Source organism: Gigantopelta aegis, chromosome 1, assembly GCF_016097555.1.
Source record: "Gigantopelta aegis isolate Gae_Host chromosome 1, Gae_host_genome, whole genome shotgun sequence".
Classification (NCBI taxonomy): Eukaryota; Metazoa; Mollusca; class Gastropoda; order Neomphalida; family Peltospiridae; genus Gigantopelta; species Gigantopelta aegis.
The window spans coordinates 11,770,442-11,792,984 of record NC_054699.1 but is presented as its reverse complement, the minus strand read 5'-3'; the positions used below and the strand labels follow the sequence as shown (position 1 = coordinate 11,792,984).

Here is a 22,543-nt window from a genome sequence, read left to right as displayed (position 1 = left end):
TAGTAAATTAATAAATTAGTATTTGATAACTGTGCATATTAGATGTAAAATAATCAGAATTTGTGCATGCTTTCATAATTATCAAACAAACAAGGTTCGGCAGCAACATTACATTGAATGTTGACTAACGTTCTGAAAAAAAGGTAAAACCATCACGTACTAGTGTATTGCTATGGAGGTATATTCAGTATAAAGAAATAAAGAAAACCCACAACGTCTCATAGTCGTACGTTGATTATCGAATAATGGCTAAGTGGAAAACCCCCTACATTTTATTGGATTACGTGCTAAATAGATTATTACCTTCAAGTCATTGTAACTTACTATCATAACAAACTTTTAAAAGAAAAACTAATTAAGTCATATATTGTTCTTATGGAAGTTGATGTCCACAACAAACTGAAATATTTAAATTTTTTCACATTCATAAATAACAAAATAAACAATTGTCATTATCAAAGTATCACTAACTACTTTTTACACATGGTGAAATGAAAAAGTTTAAAAGCATTACAACGGCAATTTAATTTATACAGCGATTATGTGTTATATTTTAGACTAATCAACTATATTCCTAGGGTATGGCTTCGTAAGATACCGAATCGAAGGATTAATATGGACACGTCATTTACAGATACTATTCTCAGAAAAATAAAAAATAATATAACCTGTAAATTTATAATATTTATTTAGAATCCATTCAATGAAATTTGTCACGAATTAATTATAACTTGTCGTAAACACACACACACTCTCTCTCTCTCTCTCTCTCTCTCTCTCTCTCCTCTCTCTCTCTCTCTCTCTCTCTCTCTCTCTCTCTCTCTCTCTCTCTGTGTGTGTGTGTGTGTGTGTGTGTGTGTTTGTGTATGTGTGCTTAATTCTGAAATTACAGATAACTTCTCATCAAAATGTTTTCTGAACTAATCTTAAACATAAAACATGATACTAAAACAAAACATTTTAAATTTAAGGTTATACACTGAATTCTAACAACTAATACTTATTTGCAAATATGTGGAATACTAACTTACAATATATGTGTGTTCCTTCTGTTCAGATGATGAGGAATCATGAGAACATTAATTGGTTTGATACCGGTATACTACTCAGTAACTGTATTGTGGCAAACTTTTACACAATGGTTTGAAACGAAATCTAGTAAACTAATTAAAATGAACATCTGTACTGTTTTACTTGGTAATGCAAATGAAAGTCTGCTAATAAAACACACTCTTGTAACAATTAAACGACATATATACCACAACACATTTGCTAAAATGAAGACAAATTCTTATGAAGTGTTTACTAGAATAATATTTTACAGAAATATCGAAAACTTTATTTGCTCAGAAAACCGCTTAACAAATAAATGGGGTAATTTATAATTATAATATCGATTATTATATTAAATTAATTGTGTAGTTGTTTTGTTTCATTTGTTGGCTATCACAAAACTAGAACACAACTATAGACCCTATAGACCCTTCGTTTCTTCTGTTATAACTGACTATTTACTTCTGATTAAAGTGTGTATTATCTATGCATTTTTAGTTGCTAGATTCTAGTTGCATTCACGTTTGCAGAAACTAATCTGTATTAACAATATTACCAAGTATACCCAAGCCACGTGGTATAAAGCAAATATAAATCTTAAAATTATTTTTTATGGAATAAACATTATAACCGGACACAGAAACTGTAGGCAAACTCGGCGTGTATAATCAGATAACAATATTATTTTTGAAAACAGTTTTCACTGAGCAAATTAATTTTAATTTTAAAAATGCATTAGATGTTTACAACATAAACAACAAAATTACAAACAGCTACGCTTCTGCAGCCACTGACTTATTTTACTGTTTGCTCCGGGAACACTCATTAATTCATTCTGGTGTAGTGATACAACGAATGCGGGAAATATACTGCCAAAATGAGCCTAAATATTCACAAGGCATTGCTAATTGTAACAGGCGCAAAACCTAATGGCACTCAACCTGAATAATTTTAAATAAATAAAATACATCTAAATTAATATGTGCATTTCGTTTGATGTTTAGTATATTTGGAAAAGTAGGGAAAACAGCATTTGGAAGTGTTTTTATGATTATCTTGTGAATCTTGTTACACAAGAAATTATTTAGATTATATGGATCGTTTTAAGTAATGTCACATGTTTAAATCTGCATTGCATCATAAATTAATATAAACGATTTTCAATGTTTTAGAATGGATACCTTCTTATTTATTGCGTGCAATATTCTTAATCATTTAGATTACTACAATGGATGTATATTTTCAATTTCAGTTCCAGAAAGACTGAATGGATTTTATATTGAAATTGATGGAAACGAGTGCTATCGATGGTCAGGTGCAAATATTCCAATTACGTTTGAGGTAAATTGTGATAAACGTGGACAACGTGTGACTTTCAAATTACCTGGCACAAGTAATGTTCTTACATTATGCGAAGTTCAAGTCTATGGTAAGTGGAAATGTTACAGGAAAATTGCGCTAGAAATAACGTATAAAAGTACAATACTGTGCGGAAGAAATGACGTACAGTCAGTACAATTGTAAACGACGTTCCGTGTATTATAATAAAACAATTAAATGACATCTTTCACTCAGTTGCCATCACGGCAAACTTATTTACTGATTATGATATGTTTAATTACAGATATGTTGGCTGTAACATCCACATTCTTTAACTCAATTTTCTTCTCTGTCAAAAGTGGTCTCGTACTTCCAGTTACAGTATTTTGTTTCCAACTGTTGTGAATAAATTACTGTGGTTATGGGTTTATACTACCAAATCAAATCCGATAGACGTCAAGAGTAACACATGTGGCTAAACCTCCTACCAGCAGCGTATCAATCGACATAAACGTAACGAATATAAATACTACCGGAGTGTAGCCCAGTGGTATCTATAGATGATGATGATAACTAGTTTAACGTGCCCATATACCACTAGGGTTTCGAACACGCCCATCCCGAGTCCGACCTCCGATAAGATCGGTGGCCCGACTCAGGATGGAGGAGATGGGGTGGGGGTGGGGGCGGGGGTGGGGGGGGGGGTGGGTAGAAAATGGGCAGAATTTTGAAAATAGCAATTAGTAATAAAGTTAATAGAATAAATAAAAAAAGATAAAGGTTACAAGCCAAAAATAAAAAAAGAATTGACTGCTCGGCCGAATATTTATATAATTTGGAGCATTTTACAAGGACAGTCCAAAATTAAATAAGAGAAAGAAGAGAGGAGCGGACTATTTAATAATATTAAAAACAAAAGAAGTAATTTCGACACAAAATTGTGAACGCAGATCTAAAAGTTTAAAGTCCGATCGATATGTCAACGCGAGTGGCCTCGTTAAGGCCGTTTGGGTGCACAGCTTAAAGGGACGAGATGGGTTGCATCCCGTCAAGAAAACACCTAGCTTGACAATCGATAGACGTTGAAGGTGTAGTGCTGTGCTGAAATACAGATCTTGAGAAGCCGGATCCGTCTGAACGAGAGAGAGTATCAGACTAGGGTATGGTCCAGTCGGCATGGGTTGGTATAGTGGTGCGGACGGGCCCGACTCCGGAGGATACGAGATGGTATCACTATGAGGCAAGATAAAGTCTAGAAAAAGAGTAGTAGGGGCCGACCCCGCTTCCTATGTCTTCTTAGAGTGGAGCGGTCAATCTTCCAGTGCTGCTAGGACAGGCTCGGACATGTAGAGACTAAACGCGAACAACCGTGGCCTTCTGCAGAATGGCCGTCATACGAGTCACGAAAAAAAACAAGTCAACAGTCAGACGGAGAATTGACGTGGAGGCAAGGAATCTCGCTAAAAAAGAATCCAACCTGGTGGTGCAGGCTGCCGAAACGAGAAGCGTTCCAGCGTTCAATCAGTTCCAATGGCCGCATACATCCCAGTAGAAAACTTCATTTCGCTGACAAAAACAACGAAATGAAGGACCCCCAAGTCGAGCACACGAAAGCACGTGCAGTGTGCACAAGCGAAACAAACACGTCTTACCGCGTGGAGCTCCAGACTGGGAATGGTATCTATAGAGATAAACTGATGCACGGTCGGTCTACGATCGATCCTCGTCGATGAGTCAGACACCTGTATAACAAAGACCGTGGTATGAACATTCCTGTATGTGCGATTCTGCGTATAAAATGTCCGTTAATGCTAATTGGAAAGAGTAGCCCATTGCAGCAGTGGGTTTCCTCTCTGATTACCAATGAAGATAAACATTCCACATAAAACGAAACTTACATCGCAGACTCAGAATGTGATAGAACGAGCACAATACAACGTGACGTTATGACCGAGAAAGCGGCAAGAAAAACGATAAATGAAAAGGTAACTAATTGTATATATACTCTTCAAAAAAAGAAACGCAAAAGGGTACAAATGGGTTATAACTCCGATTTTATTTTTCCTACCGGTTCATGCTTTGTGAATATAAGTCATTGCATGTCCCAAACACATTCCCACGGTTACATTCGATAAAACGCAGCTACTGTACAATAAAGTTCCAAAATGTGAATATTCGCAAAAACGCAGCCACGTGCAAACCATGTCACCACTGCACGTGCGTTGTCTGCACGTGCAACATGAACACCAACAGTATAAAAGTGCAGGGTGTTCGCTTGCCTGGCCTCTGTATCTGGCCGACAGTTGACAATCCAGGACATGCCACGTCTCAGTGAACCGCAGAGAAACAATGCCATCGGCCGACTAGACGCAGGCGAATCCAGAACGGCCGTTGCCAGGGCATTCCATGTGTCCCCAAGCACCATCTCCAGACTGTGGGACCGTTACCAGCAACATGGATCAACACGTGACCTCCCTAGATCCGGTCGACCACGGGTCACTACCCCCGGGCAGGACTGCTACATCCGGGTACGCCACCTTCGGGAACGATTGACTACTGCCACCTCCACAGCCGCAGCAATACCAGGTTTATGCAGGATATCCGACCAGACCGTACGGAACCGCCGACTCCGACTGCAGTGGTGCCAGATTCATCGACAATGGCCTCAACTGCGATGGTTCAATGACGAGTCCCGATTTCTGCTCCGACGTCATGATGGAAGATGTCGCGTGTATAGGCGTCGTGGTGAACGTTATGCGGCAAACTGCGTGCAGGAAGTGGACAGATTCGGCGGGGGTAGTGTCATGGTGTGGGCAGCCATCTCACACACTGGCAGAACTGACCTGGTCCACGTGCAGGGCAACCTGAATGCACAGGGCTACATTGACCAGATCCTCCGGCCACACATCGTTCCAGTTATGGCCAACGCCAACGCAGTGTTCCAACATGACAACGCCAGGCCTCACACAGCACGTCTCACAACGGCTTTCCTACAGAACAACAACATTAATGTCCTTCCTTGGCCATCGATAACACCGGATTTGAACCCAATTGAGCATCTATGGGACGAGTTGGACCGACGCCTCCGACAGCGACAACCACAGCCCCAGACCCTGCCCGAGCTGGCAGCAGCCTTGCAGGCCGAGTGGGCCACCATCCCCCGGGACGTCATCCGTACTCTGGTTGCTTCAATGGGCAGGCGGTGCCAGGCAGTTGTCAACACACGCGGAGGCCACACCTGGTATTGACTCCAGATGACCTTGACCTTGGTGGTGTGTCCTATCACTTACTCACAATGGACTAGAGTGAATTGTGAACAATCCTGCAACATTTGGTAATTATCGGACTCGCCATTCAATAATTAAATCAATTCTCCAAATGTTACTACAATGTGGTTTTGCGTTTCTTCTTTTGAAGAGTATATATATACAATTAAAATGACCTTCTTGCTGTATAACGCAAGTCAGTATACGTAAATACTGTTGCATGTACATATAGAGGGACTGTTTATATTGTGAACTGTTTTGCCGTAATCAATGGCTAATACAAGTCGTGAAGCTGGCAGAATGGTACTGCACTCGATTCAACATTTCTCCACTTAACTGACCACAAACACATTTGTTAAGTTTTATGTATTATTTATTGCAAAGCATTCTAAAAATTAAATTATATCTGCTAATACACAATATCACAATACTTGGATTGTTTTATATTTTAGTCTTGGAGGACCTCTTGCATCTTTTCCTTTCACATACATAACAACTGGGTTTATTCATTCATTATAATTTGCCATGGGATGGTGTAATTTGAATACATGAATCAAATCCGAAGGCAAATCGATAAACATACATTTCACTAAAGTCAAACCCAATGTACACACAGTGAAATACACGAGTACCATTTTTAATATGCAATATGAAGGCCACTCCTTATGGAGTTATGAGAGACTAAACATTCTCATTATCAACAGTAAAACATACAGGCATATTGTACATAATATACACAATACAATACATAACAACAATATGAAGGTCGCTCATCATGGAGTTATGATATGCTAAATATACATTTAAATAGTAAAACAAACAGACATAGTATACGTAACAAACATATACGGTATCGACGTCCCAAATAAATAGACATGTATTAGACATGAGTTTTATGTGTTGGAAAGATGCATACCCGGACTACCAAAACATACTGGGACATTCCTGAGTTTGCTGCAATGTTTAACATGTTATCGACTAACATAGACTTTTTAACGATTGTCATTACATATCAAATGTATTTTTCTACATAAAATATTAGTGGATGCATATTAAACATGTTTCTGATCGTTCTAATATTTGTACTGGGTTAAATTTCATTTTATTTCCTAAAATATATTTTTTTCGTACGTATGAAATTATTTGAAGATGAAATCCAGTTTGTGCTTCTTACAAATATTAAGACGACCAGAAACACATTGAATATACAGACACTGAAATTCTAAACAAGAAAATATATATAATATGTAAGTTTAATCGTAGAACTATTTTATTAGTCAGAAACATCTTACAATGCAGCAAACTCAGTTTACTCTCCCTTTAACAAAAACTTTAATAAAAAAAACGCGTATTTTTAGAGTTAATAAAAAACCGTGATTATCCTAGCTAACTGGGGGGAACCTTTTTTTGTTTTGTTCGATGCGTCCGGTACTCTAGCTTGGGGCGAAGTGATGTCACCTACTAACCAACTCCTGTATGCATAGTGTAAAGAAAAGCAGTAATTTACGACAACGCGTTTCTCTTCGATCATCCTGACTTGTAAAACAAAATAAATGACGTGATAATATAATATACTATTTAACTAAATATATTTCAAGTTACATTAACGGAATGAAATGGGGCTATAGTATTTTTCTCTTGTAAATAAACCAAAAGAATTTGCACATTATTGGGTCTATTGGCATGCTACGCTGGAACAAAAACGACCACCCACGATACCCAAATGCTAATTTTCTTTTCTTTTGGACTACGCAATTGGTCAGTTCTGTGATTTTAGATGGGAAAGTCTTCTTAATCAATATTTTTACAGCAATAAACCATATTCATTACCACTTTAGGGGTGACAGGTTATTACACGTAACTGGTATATATTTGTGTGTGTAGGTAGCAGTAATTAATTGACTCGTCTGGTTACCTATCAAATATACAGCTGTCAATCAGGAACCACAGGTAGAGACAACTAAGAGAATAGACCAATTAACTAAGAAACCACTCCGTTTATCATTTCAGTATGTAGAATAATAATAATAATAGTAATAATAATAATAATAATAATAATAATAATAATAATAATAGTAATAATAATAATCAACGGCTGGATTCGAGGGTTGGCTTGGAGGGGGAGGGGATGTCGGAAGTTAGGGTTTAAAATTAGGGTCTTAAGGCATCGGTGGTTCTGGGCATAGGGCTAGGTAATTGCTGACCTTCCCTTCTCCCAATCCAGCCACTGGTCACGCCGAATTTCCGAATACAATTGACACTTCTCAAACCTTAATGCAAATCTTCATGAGGGACTTGAACCAACCCTTCCTCTTTAACCTCCTTGGGCCTTAATTTAAAGTAGAATCAGCTTCTGACGTTTATTAATTTTTCTTTTTGGACTAGACCATCACAAATTAAAGCATCCTGATATGTCAAAATATGTTGTGTAGTAAATATTATAGTATTTAGTTTTGGGTGCATCTGAAAACACCCCTTCCCATTTTTCTTGTTCTTGTTTGGATTAAATTCTAATAATGCTAAATTGTGCAGTTAAATAACTACGTCCAGTCCCGAGTCAGCCACTGATCATATTAGATACTTTATTCGTTAGAGGCCTGTTCGAAACGCCAGTGGTATATGAGCACGTAAAAATAGTTGCTCATTGTCCATCAGTACGTAGGTTAATGCATGGACAAAACGTGGTACAATTATATCGACTTGTTGTGTAGCCACTTTGACAATGGTGGTTAATTTTGCATTGAAAAATAATATATGCTTATTGCTGACTTACTGCGATGAATAATATTACAGAACATTGCAATGCATGTCTATTTTGTCATCCCGCAAAAAAAACAGGTTCATTTGTTTCTCTAGTTCTAAGACTCATTCCAGACGTTAACCGTTAAGTTGACCGGCCTCGGTGGCGTCGTGGTAGGCCGTCAGTCTACAGGCTGGTAGGTACTGGGTTCGGATCGCAGTCGAGGCATGGGATTTGTAATCCAGATACCGACTCCAAACCCTGAGTGAATGCTCCGCAAGGCTCAATGGGTAGGTGTAAATCACTTGCACCGACCAGTGATCCATAACTGGTTCAACAAAGGCCATGGTTTGTGCTATCCTGCCTGTCGGAAGCGCAAATAAAAGATCCCTTGCTGCTAATCGAACGAGTAGCCCATGTAGTGGCGACAGCGGGTTTCCTGTCAAAATCTGTGTGGTCCTTAACCATATGTCTGACGCCATATAACCGTAAATAAAATGTGTTGAGTGTGTCGTTAAATAAAACATTTCTTTCTTTACCCGTTAAGTATTACATAACCTCCGGCTCACCAGAGGGCGTATTCACTGGGATGGTACAAAATGGCTGCGCCTGTTATATATAATAGCCGTCACATTTAACCGTTTTATTAATCAAATGTAAAATTATACTTCTTGATATTAAGCATTAATGTGCATTATATATCGTTGAATATGCACTGCAGTCCACAAGCCTTGCTTAAGCACAATAACAGGTTTCGGCACATAAAGCAGACAAACGGTAGTACTAACAGTCGCTGAATGATATCATTGGTATATAAAGGAAGTGCATAAAAACAGGGTAAAACTAACAGTAAAAAACACCAACACCAAAACAAAACCATAAGTTATAAGTCATTAGCTGCATCTGAAATAAAGGATGTGCACATAGTAAGAGCAAGTGGCTAATTTAGACTATAACACTCCCATCATATGCGGTCAGGTTGGATAGAAAAAAGTACACCCTGGTCGAAACTACCAAGGGTGCACTTGTTCTATCCAACATGACCGCATATGATGGAATCTTTTTCTCTCACTCATTCCTAAATGATCCATTACTTTACACGAACAGACAAAGATGACCATTTTATCATAAATAAACTACACTATCGTATTTGCGGTGTTTGTTTCATGTGTTAAAATATAATTTAACATTACACATTAAGTAGATCTATTTAAAATGAAGCTTTTAATAACAACATTATAATTTAAAACTGTGGCTAATGACCTGACGTCACCATCTCACATTAATATAACCTCATATATTGCCAACGACGTCATGCTAAACGTAAGCGCGTGATATCCCATACAAGATAGAAATTTCTTACATAGCTTTCTTTAAAGGGGTACCTCTGTCCTATATACCTGAGGATGAGATAAACACATATCACCACCACCACCATCGCTATCGTCATCATTATTATCATCATCACCACCATGATAGAATATTGTATCGTTTATGTTACTTTTGTTTTAATTTACTGAAAGCACACTACTGTTGTCCCTTATAGCAGATATTGTGCTTACATTCTTTATTTCTTTAAACACAGTGTGTTCAGATTACTGGTATGGTGACGACTGTGACAAAACGTGTAACTGTAAAACTCAGACTGAAGTGTGTGACAAGAGAACGGGATTATGTCAGTCTGGATGTCCAGTCGGGTGGACTGGTACAGCTTGTGACAGTAAGTATCCTTCATAGTTCCCATTATTACAGTAACTAATTAAAAATCATACTGAAGTGTGTAACAACAAAACGGATGCCCACAATATAAATCTTATCACAAATATTATTGTCAGCGTTTGACTATTCCGTACTTATCATTGTCCTCCCAGCAAACAAAAAACACTATTTGAGCTTGTTTATTCAGTTAATAACAACAAACATTTGTTGAAAAGCCATCATAATTTCTTACTCTGGCTTTATCACACTGTCATTGTGTGTTATCCGAAACTTAAAAGCGTGGGACACCAGTTTTATATCTTATAGTCATAATCTAATTTAATCTGACTCAAACCATAATACGGAATGTTGGCTGCCTAGAACCTTTGAAAAGTGGTGTGCATTACACGTTTGTTCAACATTAGCGACAGTAGTGTTAAAGGGACATTCCTGAGTTTGCTGCATTAGTTTCCGACAAATAAAATATTTCTACGATTAAACTTACATATTAAATATATTTTCTTCTTTAGAATATCAGTGTCTGTATATTCAATGTTTTTCTGGTCATCTCAATATTTGTAAGAAGCCAAAACTGGATTTTGACTTCAAATAATTTCGTACGTACGAAAACATATTTTTTAGGAAATAAAATGAAATTTAACCTTGTATAAATATTAGAACGATCAGAAACACGTTTAATATACAGCCACTGATATTGTATGCAGAAAAATATATTTGATATGTAATTACAATCGTTAAAAAGTCTCTGTTAGTCGATAACATCTTAAAAATTGCAGCAAACTCAGGAATGTCTCTTTAATGGTTGCTGTGTATACTTATGTACCAGCCTCGGTGGTGTAGTCATAAAGCCAATGGGCATTGAGTTGACAGGTACTGGGTTCGCATCCCGGTACCGGCTCTCACCCAAAGTGAGTTTAGCGACTCAATGGGTAATGTGAAAGCCTCTACACACATTTGAACCTTGATTGCATATAAGTACGAAACTAGGTACAAACAACAAAGACCTGCCATGTAGGCCAGTTATTACAGGGGGAGGAAGATAGCTCGAATGTCCTCTAGCGGTATTCCTTGATACGAGAAAATAATAGAGTAACGCTAGAGAATACTCCAGCTAGGGTTGGAGATGGGGTTGCCACTAATACAGAGCTCACTGAGAGGGGTAGACAAAAAATAATTCGATTTTTGTTGATTCATTGTATTATTAAGGTAAAGTCTTTAGCAACATCAGTGTATGGACAAATGCATACAAAAGACACATTACTGCATTATTGATAGGAGTAGACATTTCCAACGTTAGACATCATATAGGCATAGTTACAGTCTGTAACAATGTGGTCTGCGTACACTAACACACTGTTAATAATCTACGTGTGACCGTCTACTGAAAGTTGTCAATGTCTAACCGTATGGCCTCCATCGAATTGAGCATGCAAGTATTAATGATTGATAAGCAGTGTATCTGATTTAAGACATGTTTATATCATGTTCTTTGGATAACCTTGTTAACAAAAGTGAGACACTGAACAATATGCAAACACTTTTCTTTGAATTCTAGCCTGCACAAACGAATGCATGAGTGATATATACAATGTCGTAGTATGTACTGTCATGGCTACGGGAACGTCCATTTAAAATATATTTCCAGCAAATGACAATTAACATTACGTTAGAACCAAATAACCGTAGTTCGGAATATACTACACTGTTGGTTACCTGCCTGTGTCGATGGACTATGGCTTCAGTCTTGCAGTAACACCTGTGTCCTTTTATTGGATCTTCATGTGACAAACATACTGGAAATTGTACGTATCAGATTGGATACGCTCCACTGTTACATACTCTAATATGGTATTTTTATATACACCCATGAGAGAGATCGTCCATTTCTAAAATCATTTTACATCTGATAATACACAATGTCAACACGTTTGTATAGTTTTGTATTTTCGGAAGTGGCTTTAGTCCAGGAGGACCTATTTCATATGTTCCTTTGACATACATAACAATTTATGCGTCATTATGTGTCATGAGATGGTGTAATTTGAGTACATGAATCAAACCCTATCGAGGGGCGGAATGTAGACCAGTTGTAAAGGCAGATAGATAGACATACATTATATTAGAGTCATACCCAATATACACACAATGAAATAACCGAGACATTCTTAATACGCAATCTGAAGGCCACTGCTAAGGCAGCTTATGGAGTTATGAGAGACTAAAAATTCGCATTATCAACAGTAAAACATACAGGCATATTATACATGATCCTTTCGATTCTATCCAGAACTTATTTTACAGTTCTTACGTGATACTGCGTTTTATTGTAAATTTTAAATATTATCTAACTGATATTTGTTTGTTTTTTGTTGCACAGTTCTTTACACTGTGTTTTAATTTAACGGTTGAATTTTTATATTGATGTTGATCATCAATTTGTCTTGCATTTACCATAGTTTGACACCCAATAGCCGATGTATTGTTCGTGCTGGGGTGTCGTTAAACATTCCTTCATTCATTAATTATTATACATAATATAGACAGTACAATACAGAAGGAGCATACATATTAAACAACATGAAGGTCACTCATCACGGAGTTATGATATACTAAATTTACATTTCAATAGTAAAACATACAGACATAGTATACGTAATAAACATATAAGGTATCGACATCCCAAGTAAATAGAAATGTATTAGATATACTAATGTAGACAGACATACCTTTTATTAGAGTCACACCCAATGTACACACAGTGAAATACACGAGTACCATTCTTAATATGTAATATGATGGTCACTCCTTATGGCGTTATGAGAGACTAAAATTAACATTATCAACAGTAAAACATACAGCCATATTGTACACAAAATACACAATACAATACATAGCAAATACTTTTTTTTATTAAACAATATGAAGGTCGCTCATCATGGAGTTATGATATTAAAAATGCATTTAAATAGTAAAAAATACAGACATAGTATGCGTAATAAACATATACGGTATCGATATCCCAACTAAATATAAATATATTAGATATATTAATAATATAAAACACATTTAAAGGGAGATTAAACTCAACCATGAGCCTTATGTGTTGGAAGGATGCATACCTGGACCACCCACACATACTGACATTTAGCAAATAAAATTTAAAAAACGCGTAATTGTAGAGTTAATAAAGAAACGTGGTTATCCCTGCTAACTGGGGGGGGCATTTTCTTTTGTTTTCGATGCGTCGGTACTTTAGCTTGGGGCGAAGAGATGTCAGCTCCTACGAACGGCTGTATGCACAGTGAAAACACAAGCAGTAATTTACGACAAAGCGCTTCTCTGTGATCAACCTGACTTGTGAAACAACACAACTGACGTGATAATATAATAAACTATCCAACTAAATATATTTCAAGTTGCATTAACGGAACGAAATGAGGTTATAGTATTTTTCTCTTGTAAATAACCCAAAGGAAATTGTACACTATTAGGCCTATTGGTATGCTACAATGGAGCAAAAACGACCACCCACAGTACACAAGTGATAATTTCCTTTTCTTTGGGACTACGCAATTGGTCAGTTCTGTGATTTTAGATGGGAAAGTCTACTTACTCAATAGTTTTACAGAACTTTACAGTAGTAAACCATATGCATTACCATTTTAGGGGCATCAGGTTATTACATAATACCGGTAAGTACTTTTGTGTCTAAACAGCGGTAATTAATTGGCTCGTCTGTTTACCTATCAAATATACAGCTGTCAATCAGGAATCACTGGTAAAGACAACTAACAGAATATACCAATTAACTAAGAAACCACTCCGTGGATCATTTCAGTACGTAATAATCATTTTAAAAATCTGTCATGAGAGTGCCATGACTGGAGTGAACGACGGCTGGACTCGGGGGTGGCTTGAGGGGATGGAATGTCGGAAGTCAGTGTTTTAAAAGTAGGGCCTTAGGGCGTCGCCATAGAACTAGGTGATTGCTGACCTTCCTTTCTCCCAGTCCAGCCACTGGTCACGCCCAAGTTCCGAATACGATTGGCACTTCCTCTTTAACCTCCTTGGGCCTAAATTTGAAGTAGAATCTGCTTCAGTGACGTTCATTAAAAATTAAAGCGCCCTTATATGTCAAAATTTGTTGTGTAGTAAATACAATAGGATCTATGTTTTGGCGCATCCGAAAGCACACCTTCCCTTTTTTTCTTTTTCTTGATTGGATTAAGTTCTAAAAATTATAAATTGTTCCAATTAAATAACTACATCCTGTCCCGAGCCAGGCCCCTTATAATGTCAGAGACTTTACTCGTGAGAGGCGTGCTCGAAACCCCAGTAGTACATGAACAGGTAAAACTAGTTGCCCTTTGCCCGTCAGTACATAGGTTAATGCATGAACAAAACATGGTACAATTATGTCACCTTGTTGTGTAGCCACTTTGACAATGGTGGTTTATTTTGTATTGAAAAATAATATATACGTATTGCTGGCTTACTGCGATGGACATTAGTACAGAACATTACAATGCATGCCTATCTTATCATCCCGCAAAAACCAGGTGCATTTGTTTCTCTAGTTCTAAAACTCATTTCTGACGTTACGCGCTAAGTATTACATAACCACCGGCTCACCAGAGGGCGCATCCACTGGGATGGTACAAAATGGCTGCGTCCGTTATATATAATAGCTGTCACATTTAATTGTTTTATTAATGAAATATAAGATTATACTTGTTGAAACTAAGCAATAATGTGCATTATGCACAAGTGGCTAATTTAGACACACATATCACCACCGTCACCACCATCACCATCACCATCATCACCACTATGTTACTTGTGTTTTAATTTACTGAAATCGAACTGTTGTTGTTCGTTATAGCAGATACTGTACTTACATTCTTTATTTTTTCAAACACAGTGTGTTCAAATTACTGGTATGGTGACAACTGCGACAAAACTTGTAACTGTAAAACTCAGAATGAAGTGTGTGACAAGAGAACCGGATCTTGTTTATCGGGATGTAAAGCCGAGTGGACTGGTACAGCTTGTGACAGTAAGTATCCTTCATAGTTCTCATTATTATAGTAACTAATTAAAAATTATACTGAAGTGTGTGACAAGAAAATGATTGAACAAAATATAAATCTGATCAAAAAAATTATTGTCAGTGTTCGACTATCCCCCACTTATTATTGTCCTCCCAGCAAACAAAAATACTTTTGAGCTCACTTATACAGTTAATAACCGAACACGTGGGGTGATTGCTGACCTTCCTTTCTCCCAATCCAGCCACTGGTCACACCCAAGTTCCGAACACGACTGGCACTTTCTCTTTAATCTCATTGGGCCTAAATTTAAAGTTGAATCAGCTTCAGTGACGTTTATTAAATAATTTGTTTTGACTAGCCCATTAAAAATTAAAGCACTCTTATATGTCAAAATTTGTTGTGTAGTAAATACAATAGGATTTTTTTTTTTTTGGCGCATCCGAAAACACCTCTTCCCTTTTTTTATTTTTTCTTGTTTGAATTAAATTATAAAAATTATATATTATCCAATTAAATAACTACATCCTGTCCCGAGTCAGGCCCCTTATAATGTCAGAGACTTTACTCGTGAGAGGCGTGCTCGAAACCCCAGTGGTACATGAGCACGTAAAACTAGTTGCCCATTGCCCGTCAGTACATAGGTTAATGCATGGACAAGGCATAGTACAATTATGTCGACTTGTTGTGTAGCCACTTTCACAATGGTGGTATATTTTTTATTGAAAAATAATATATACCTTTTGCTGGCTTACTGGGATGGACATTATTACAGAACATTACAACGCATGCCTATTTTGTTATCGCGCAAAAACCAGGTGCATTTGTTTCTCTAGTTCTAAAACTCATTTCTGACGTTACCCGTTAAGTATTACATAACCACCGGCTCGCCAGAGGGCGCATTCACTGGGATGGTACAACATGGCTGCGTCCGTTATATATAATAGCTGTCACATTTAATCGTTTTATTAAATATAAGCTTATACTTGAATATGCATTGCAGTCCACAAGCCATGCTTAAGCACAATAACAGGTTTTGGCACTAAAAGTCGCCGAATGATATCATTGGTATATAAAGGAAGTGCATACAAACATGGTAAAAACAACAACAAAAACACCAACACCAAAACAAAACCATAAGTAATAAGTCAGCTGCAACTGAAGTAAAGGATGTGCACAAGTAGCTAATTTAGACACACATATCACCACCGTCACCACCATCACCATCATCACCATGATACAATGTTGTATTGTTTATGTTACTTGTGTTTTAATTTACTGAAAGCGAACTGTTGTTGATCGTTATAGCAGATACTGTACTTACATTCTTTATTTCTTCAAACACAGTGTGTTCAGATTACTGGTATGGTGACAACTGTGACAAAACCTGTAACTGTAAAATTCAGAATGAAGTGTGTGACAAGAGAACGGGATCTTGTATATCAGGATGTAAAGCCGGGTGGACTGGTACAGCTTGTGACAGTAAGTATCCTTCATAGTTCTCATTATTATAGTAACTAATTAAAAATCATACTGAAGTGTGTGACAAGAAAATGGTTGAACAAAATATAAATCTGATCAAAAAAATTATTGTCAGTGTTCGACTATCTCGCACTTATTATTGTCCTCCCAGCAAACAAAAATACTTCTGAGCTCACTTATACAGTTAATAACCGAACACGTTTGTTGAATAATGATCATAAATTCTTACTCTGGCTTTGCCATACTGTCATTGTGTGTTATCCGAAACTTAGAAGCGTGAGACACTATTCTGAAATCTTATTTTCATAATCTAAATTAATCTGACTCAAACCATAATACAAAGTGTTGGCTGCCTAGAACCTTCGAAAAGTGGTGTGCAATTACACGTGTGTTCTTTACATCAACAGTAGAGGCAGAATTGGTTGCTTTAATGGCTGCTATACAGACTTATTTATCGGCCTCGGTGGTGTAGTCATAAAGCCAATGGACATTGAGATGGCAGGTACTGGGTTCGCATACCGGCTCTCACCCAGAGCGAGTTTAACGATTCAATGGGTAATGTGTAAGCCACTGCACTACACTTCTTTCTCTCCAGCCACTAACCCACTGTACTGGACATACAGGCCAGGCAGCTAATGTTTGTGTCCAAGACAGTGTGCTTGAACGTTAATTGGATATAAGTTCAAACATAAGTATAAACAACAATGTGCCATTATGCAGGCCAGTGAATACAGGGGAAGGAGGGCAGCTCGAGTGTCCTCTAGCTTTGTTCCATTATAAGAGATGATAATAGAGTAACGCTAGAGAACACTCCAGCTAGGGTAGGGGGCGGGGGTGCCACTGATACAGAGCTCACAAAGATGGGCAGGAAAACGATGACTTTTATTGATCCATTACATAACTACTGTCAAGACCTTAGCGCCACCAGTGTATGGACAAATGCATATAAAAGACACACTGCTGCATTATCGACCAAATTGCGAAATAGCCATATCACGTTAGATACCATATAGGCATAGTTTAAAACGTGCTGATGTGGGATATTTTGTTTCAGCCTGTGTCATTGGAAAGTGGGGTCCGTCGTGCGCTAACACATGTGGTCACTGTGTAGGATCAGCGTGTGACAGACAGACTGGAAGTTGTCAGTGCCAGCCTGGATGGGCTACCTCAACGTGTACATGTACGTATCTATGACTGTAACTCAGTGGTAAAGTAATCGTCTGATACTCTGCCGGTCTTCGATCGATCTATGTCGATGGGCCCATTGGGTTATTTTGTGTTCATAACTGATAACACAAAACGTGATATGTATTATCCTGTCTGTGGGATTCTGCATATAAAATATTCCGTGTTGCTAATCGGAAAGAGTAGACCATTGTGGCATTGGCTTTCCTCTCTCATTATGTGTGCGGTCTTAACCATAAACCCAACGCCATATAACCTTAATTAAAAGCATTGAGTTGTTAAATAAAACACCCCTTCCTTCCTTTAACAGTATGTAGCAGCTCAGTCTGCAACGTAACCCATACAAAACGTTACACATTATTTATACATATTTGAAATAATATCTGTTAACGTAAACACTAAAACATACTTTGAACTATCCCCCCCCCCCCCCCCCCCCCCCCAAGTGAGACTGAACACAACACAATGGCTGCTCAAAATATAAATCTGATCTTAAGAAATATTGTCAGCTATAGACTGTTCCACAATTGATCCGTCGTACAGCGTGATTGACAACCGCGCTGGACCAATCATATTTCGCGGTTCAAAGACCCAACTTTTCTTGGACGTCATTACGTTAGACAACAATTTGTTCGATGTGTAACGTTTTTGTATAATTAACATAATTGTCTCCTCCAACCGAATCATAATCATAGTAAACAGATACTTCTACTGACAGTATTTTCCTGCGAAACACGTCATATGGTATTGAAGGTGAAGTTTTGCCGAAATCCATCAAATTCAACGGATATAAATTCTACGAAGGTAAGACTTTAAACATCACTTTCCCTCCCATGTAATGGTATTATTGACTCGTATAATCAGTATTCGATATGTATATTGTCGTTAAACTGCACACAGTCAGACGAATGACCAAAATAAAAGTACATTCACACACGTGAACGATGATGAAACCTAGTGCACTGGACACATTAAGTCAATACTTAACCACACTTTCTACGTTCCTCTGGACTTGATGAAACCCAAACAAAATACATGTGGAATAAAAGGCGAAAAGACCTCTATATATCCCTTCCTTTTTATAACTAAACCATTTCTAACCATGAAGCTTAGTATAACAAAAATAAATGTTTTTGTTGTTGTTGTTGTTGTTTCTCTCTGTGTGTAGGCGTGTGTGTGTAGGGGTGGGGAAGAAGCATATGTGGTTGTGAAGTTTAGGGAGATAATGAAGTGTTGTCTGAAATTTTATAAATTAGGCCTAAACTATATGTGTTCGTTTCCGGTTTCCCGACGTACCCACATTTTTAAGCAACCCCCCCCCCCCCCCCCCCCCAAAAAAAAACCCCAAACCAAAACCAACAAACAAAAAAAACAACAAAAAAAACAACAACAACAACAAAACAACAAAAAACAACAAATCGTGATTTTGTTTTGCAATCGGAACACCTCTCCCGGTTACGGTTTATCGGTTTGATTTGATTTAAGCCAGTGCCTCACGACTAGTATATCAAAGGTTGTGGTATGTGCTATCCTGTTTGTTGGGCGGTGTACATATATACGATAGCTTGCTACTAATGGGAACATGTAGCAGGTTTACACTTTAGATTATACATTTTAAAATTACAAAGTATTTGTCATCCAATAGCTGACAATTAACAAATCAATTTAATTTAGCTGTGTCGTTAAACAAAACAAAGTTTAACTTCAGCTAGTTTTGTATCCACTAGACCACAGTCTCACCCACACCAAAAGAACAATAGTAAATTTGGGCATTCATGTGTAAGACTTGTTTTATGCTCCTCTGTTATCTCATTATGTTCAAGTGTTTGTGATCTTTGACCAGCCCTTTGGTATTCTTAGAATTTTCCACTTAATGGTTTCTGCCAGAGGGTACCGAAGGTAATATTATGTACCCTAAAATTTATATGTTTCAAATGTTTTCATAAATGATAGTAAGAGAACTACTGTTTACTATTAGTCAAGTGCATTAAATGTAATGTTTGACTCCAATTACCCATAACCACCTAGGTGAGGCACTTGGGTCTGTTTTGTTTTTATAACCTACTCTCAAATTATTTTCTGGCAGAAAAGCCTGCATTTGTTTTCTTTTAACTAGTCTTAAAACTATAGCCGGTGTACAACAACTTATAAGATCTGCATGCAGTATGAACTATGAAGAAATTAAACATATTACATATAATATAATATTAAATACTCCAGCTAAATTTACACTAAACCTCAGCTTAACATACTTTGCAGGAATACAACTTCGCACATCATGATTTTTTTTTTAATAAATGGGATTTTCTTTTGAAGTTTTGTTTTTCATAATTATAATATAACCAAAATATTATCAAAGCACAGGCAAAGGTGGGCATCTTATATGCAGCTTTGTGCAACTTTCTAATAGAAATCAAATGGCATTGCCAAAGTTAAATATATTGTTTACTAGTTTTCTTAATGTACTGCTATACTTTTATTTTATTTATTTTTTTAGTCACACTGATTTTGTTTCCTGTTCAACAATGTTTTCCTGAAGTTAAATTAAACTGCTATTAAATTAATAAAGCGATATGTAGTTAAGTTACAAACCAATGTACCCTTTCAAATGGATGTGAACTACTCATCATGTTTGTTTTATTTTATATATTTCAGCAACTGAACTAATGGATTTTAAGTCATTGATTAGATGCCGAAAATGATATTCTGAAGACAAACCATTAAACAAATTACTTTGCATCTTGATATTGAGGACATAATGACAGAAACAATAGAAAAGTTTCAAAAGATATGTGAAAGAAAAACTGGGTCGGGACGTGAAATGTTTGCTGAAACATGAAACACTTTCAACAATTTCATTTAATGCAATATTCATTTTTCTGTGTGTTTGAGATATTGCTGCTAAGGAGTAATTCAGACTTGCAAGACTTGAGATTCAGTTTGACGCCACTCATCAAATGGTAATCTTTAATTGCTCGGTTGACTGTACAAGTTTCGAGGATTTGGAGATGGATGCCACAGAGAGATACAATTTTGAATACATGTGTTTACTTGAACTAGACTGCATGGCGATTAATACGTAAATACCCCTCTCTTTGAGAAAAAAACAAATTTTAGGAAGTATTCTCATAATAAATATTAAACAAATTGTGCGAACTGCAATCTGTGGTTTAATTTCATGTTAAATTAGTGTAATATATAATTTTGCCCATTTTTTTTTTTGTGCATACATTTTGTTTCTGTAGGCGTGTGTTGTTTTGTAATATTCGTTTTTCCAGTACGAACATTAATAATGTCCCTACGTACTGTTTCAGTCCTAACTTTGTCCTACATTTTCTATATTTCATTCCTAATTTTGTGCTGGACATCCTGATTTTATAAAGAGGGGATGGGACACCCAAACGTACACAACCCTAATAGGTCTTGTTCCAACGAATACGGGCCAATATGTTTGTATACATAACAATGGAGGGGCAACGATGTTGTGGTCCCACCAACCCACGCTTAGCTGGCTACGCCGGTTGTGATTGTTTTGGTTTAATTTTGTGTATGACTTTGGTTTCATAAATAGGGCACGTGTTGGTTCACTACTCTTGTATTCTACATGTACACCGCAACAAAAATGTGTACAGAGGTATTATTACTCCAGGCGCGTGTTCACCCACCACCCACGCACCCACCGCACCCCACCTCTGCTCCAGCATATTTTTTTCTAGTATGTATTCCGGGGACAAATATATTTCGCTCGCTACAATCTAAACCACTGCCTGCATAATTCCGGCATAGGCGACCTATATTCTGCTATATAAAATTATAGAACACTGATAGCATTCACCCCACGCCTTGTATTTTAATGCTACTGCTCCCGCACCCATTTTTTAAACACACAATTTGACGCATCCCCGACCAAAAATATAGACGCCATGGTTTCAAACAAGTCCAGGGGCGTCGTCCTCTTGCTCCTCGGCATATCGGAATTCCATTATAAACGTCGAACAACAACAACGACAAGATTTAGGGAAAACACACACACACACACACACACACACACACACACACACACACACACACGAAAAGAAAAAAAGAAAGAAGAAAGAAGACATTTTAATTTATCAGTCCTGAGAAAAAAAGTTAGCCTTGCATATTTTAAATGTTGTTTTGGTTGGATTCGAAGTTCGTCATTTACATGTTAATTTGTTGCGATTTACCTAGTAAGAAATGGTTTCGTCGATTTAAATCACGTTATAATTTCAAATATACCCTGTAGCGAAGTACTTGAATTTCTTCTCCTATCGGATCGTTAATGAAACAACGATATTTCCAAATAAATTAAGGCGAAATATTAATCGGCAGATCGATTGATTTTGCTATCGTCCTATGGGAATGGGCAGCCATTATTGAAATTTCTCTAACCTAGTACCACGTCTGACGAGGGGTGTGGTTAACTCGTCACACGGAGAGGTCAATTATTATTATCTACCCAGAAAATAAAAAAGCACTACATGTGCTTATTTATACAGTTGATAACAGAAATGTATTGTTAAATAATGATGATAAATTGTGACACTGCGTTTTTCATACTGTCATTTTGTGTTATCCGAAATTTAGGAACATGAGACACCATTTAAAAATTGTATTTGCATAATCTAAATTAATTTAAACAAACTATAATGCGAAGTGTTGGCTCCCTTTGACTTTTGAAAAGTGGTGTGCATTACACGTTTGTTCTT

At 37.1% G+C, this 22,543-nt stretch overlaps 1 protein-coding gene across 1 annotated transcript in view; it reads left to right on the top strand.

Annotated features, from left to right (window-relative positions):
• Positions 1-22,543, top strand: part of LOC121385427 — a 53,639-nt gene that overhangs the window by 7,568 nt on the left and 23,528 nt on the right. The window contains exons 4-6 of the mRNA XM_041516480.1: positions 9,965-10,099; positions 16,494-16,628; positions 17,683-17,808. Of these exons, the coding sequence (XP_041372414.1) occupies positions 9,965-10,099; positions 16,494-16,628; positions 17,683-17,808 (396 nt within the window). The remainder of the gene's footprint in view (positions 1-9,964; positions 10,100-16,493; positions 16,629-17,682; positions 17,809-22,543) is intronic.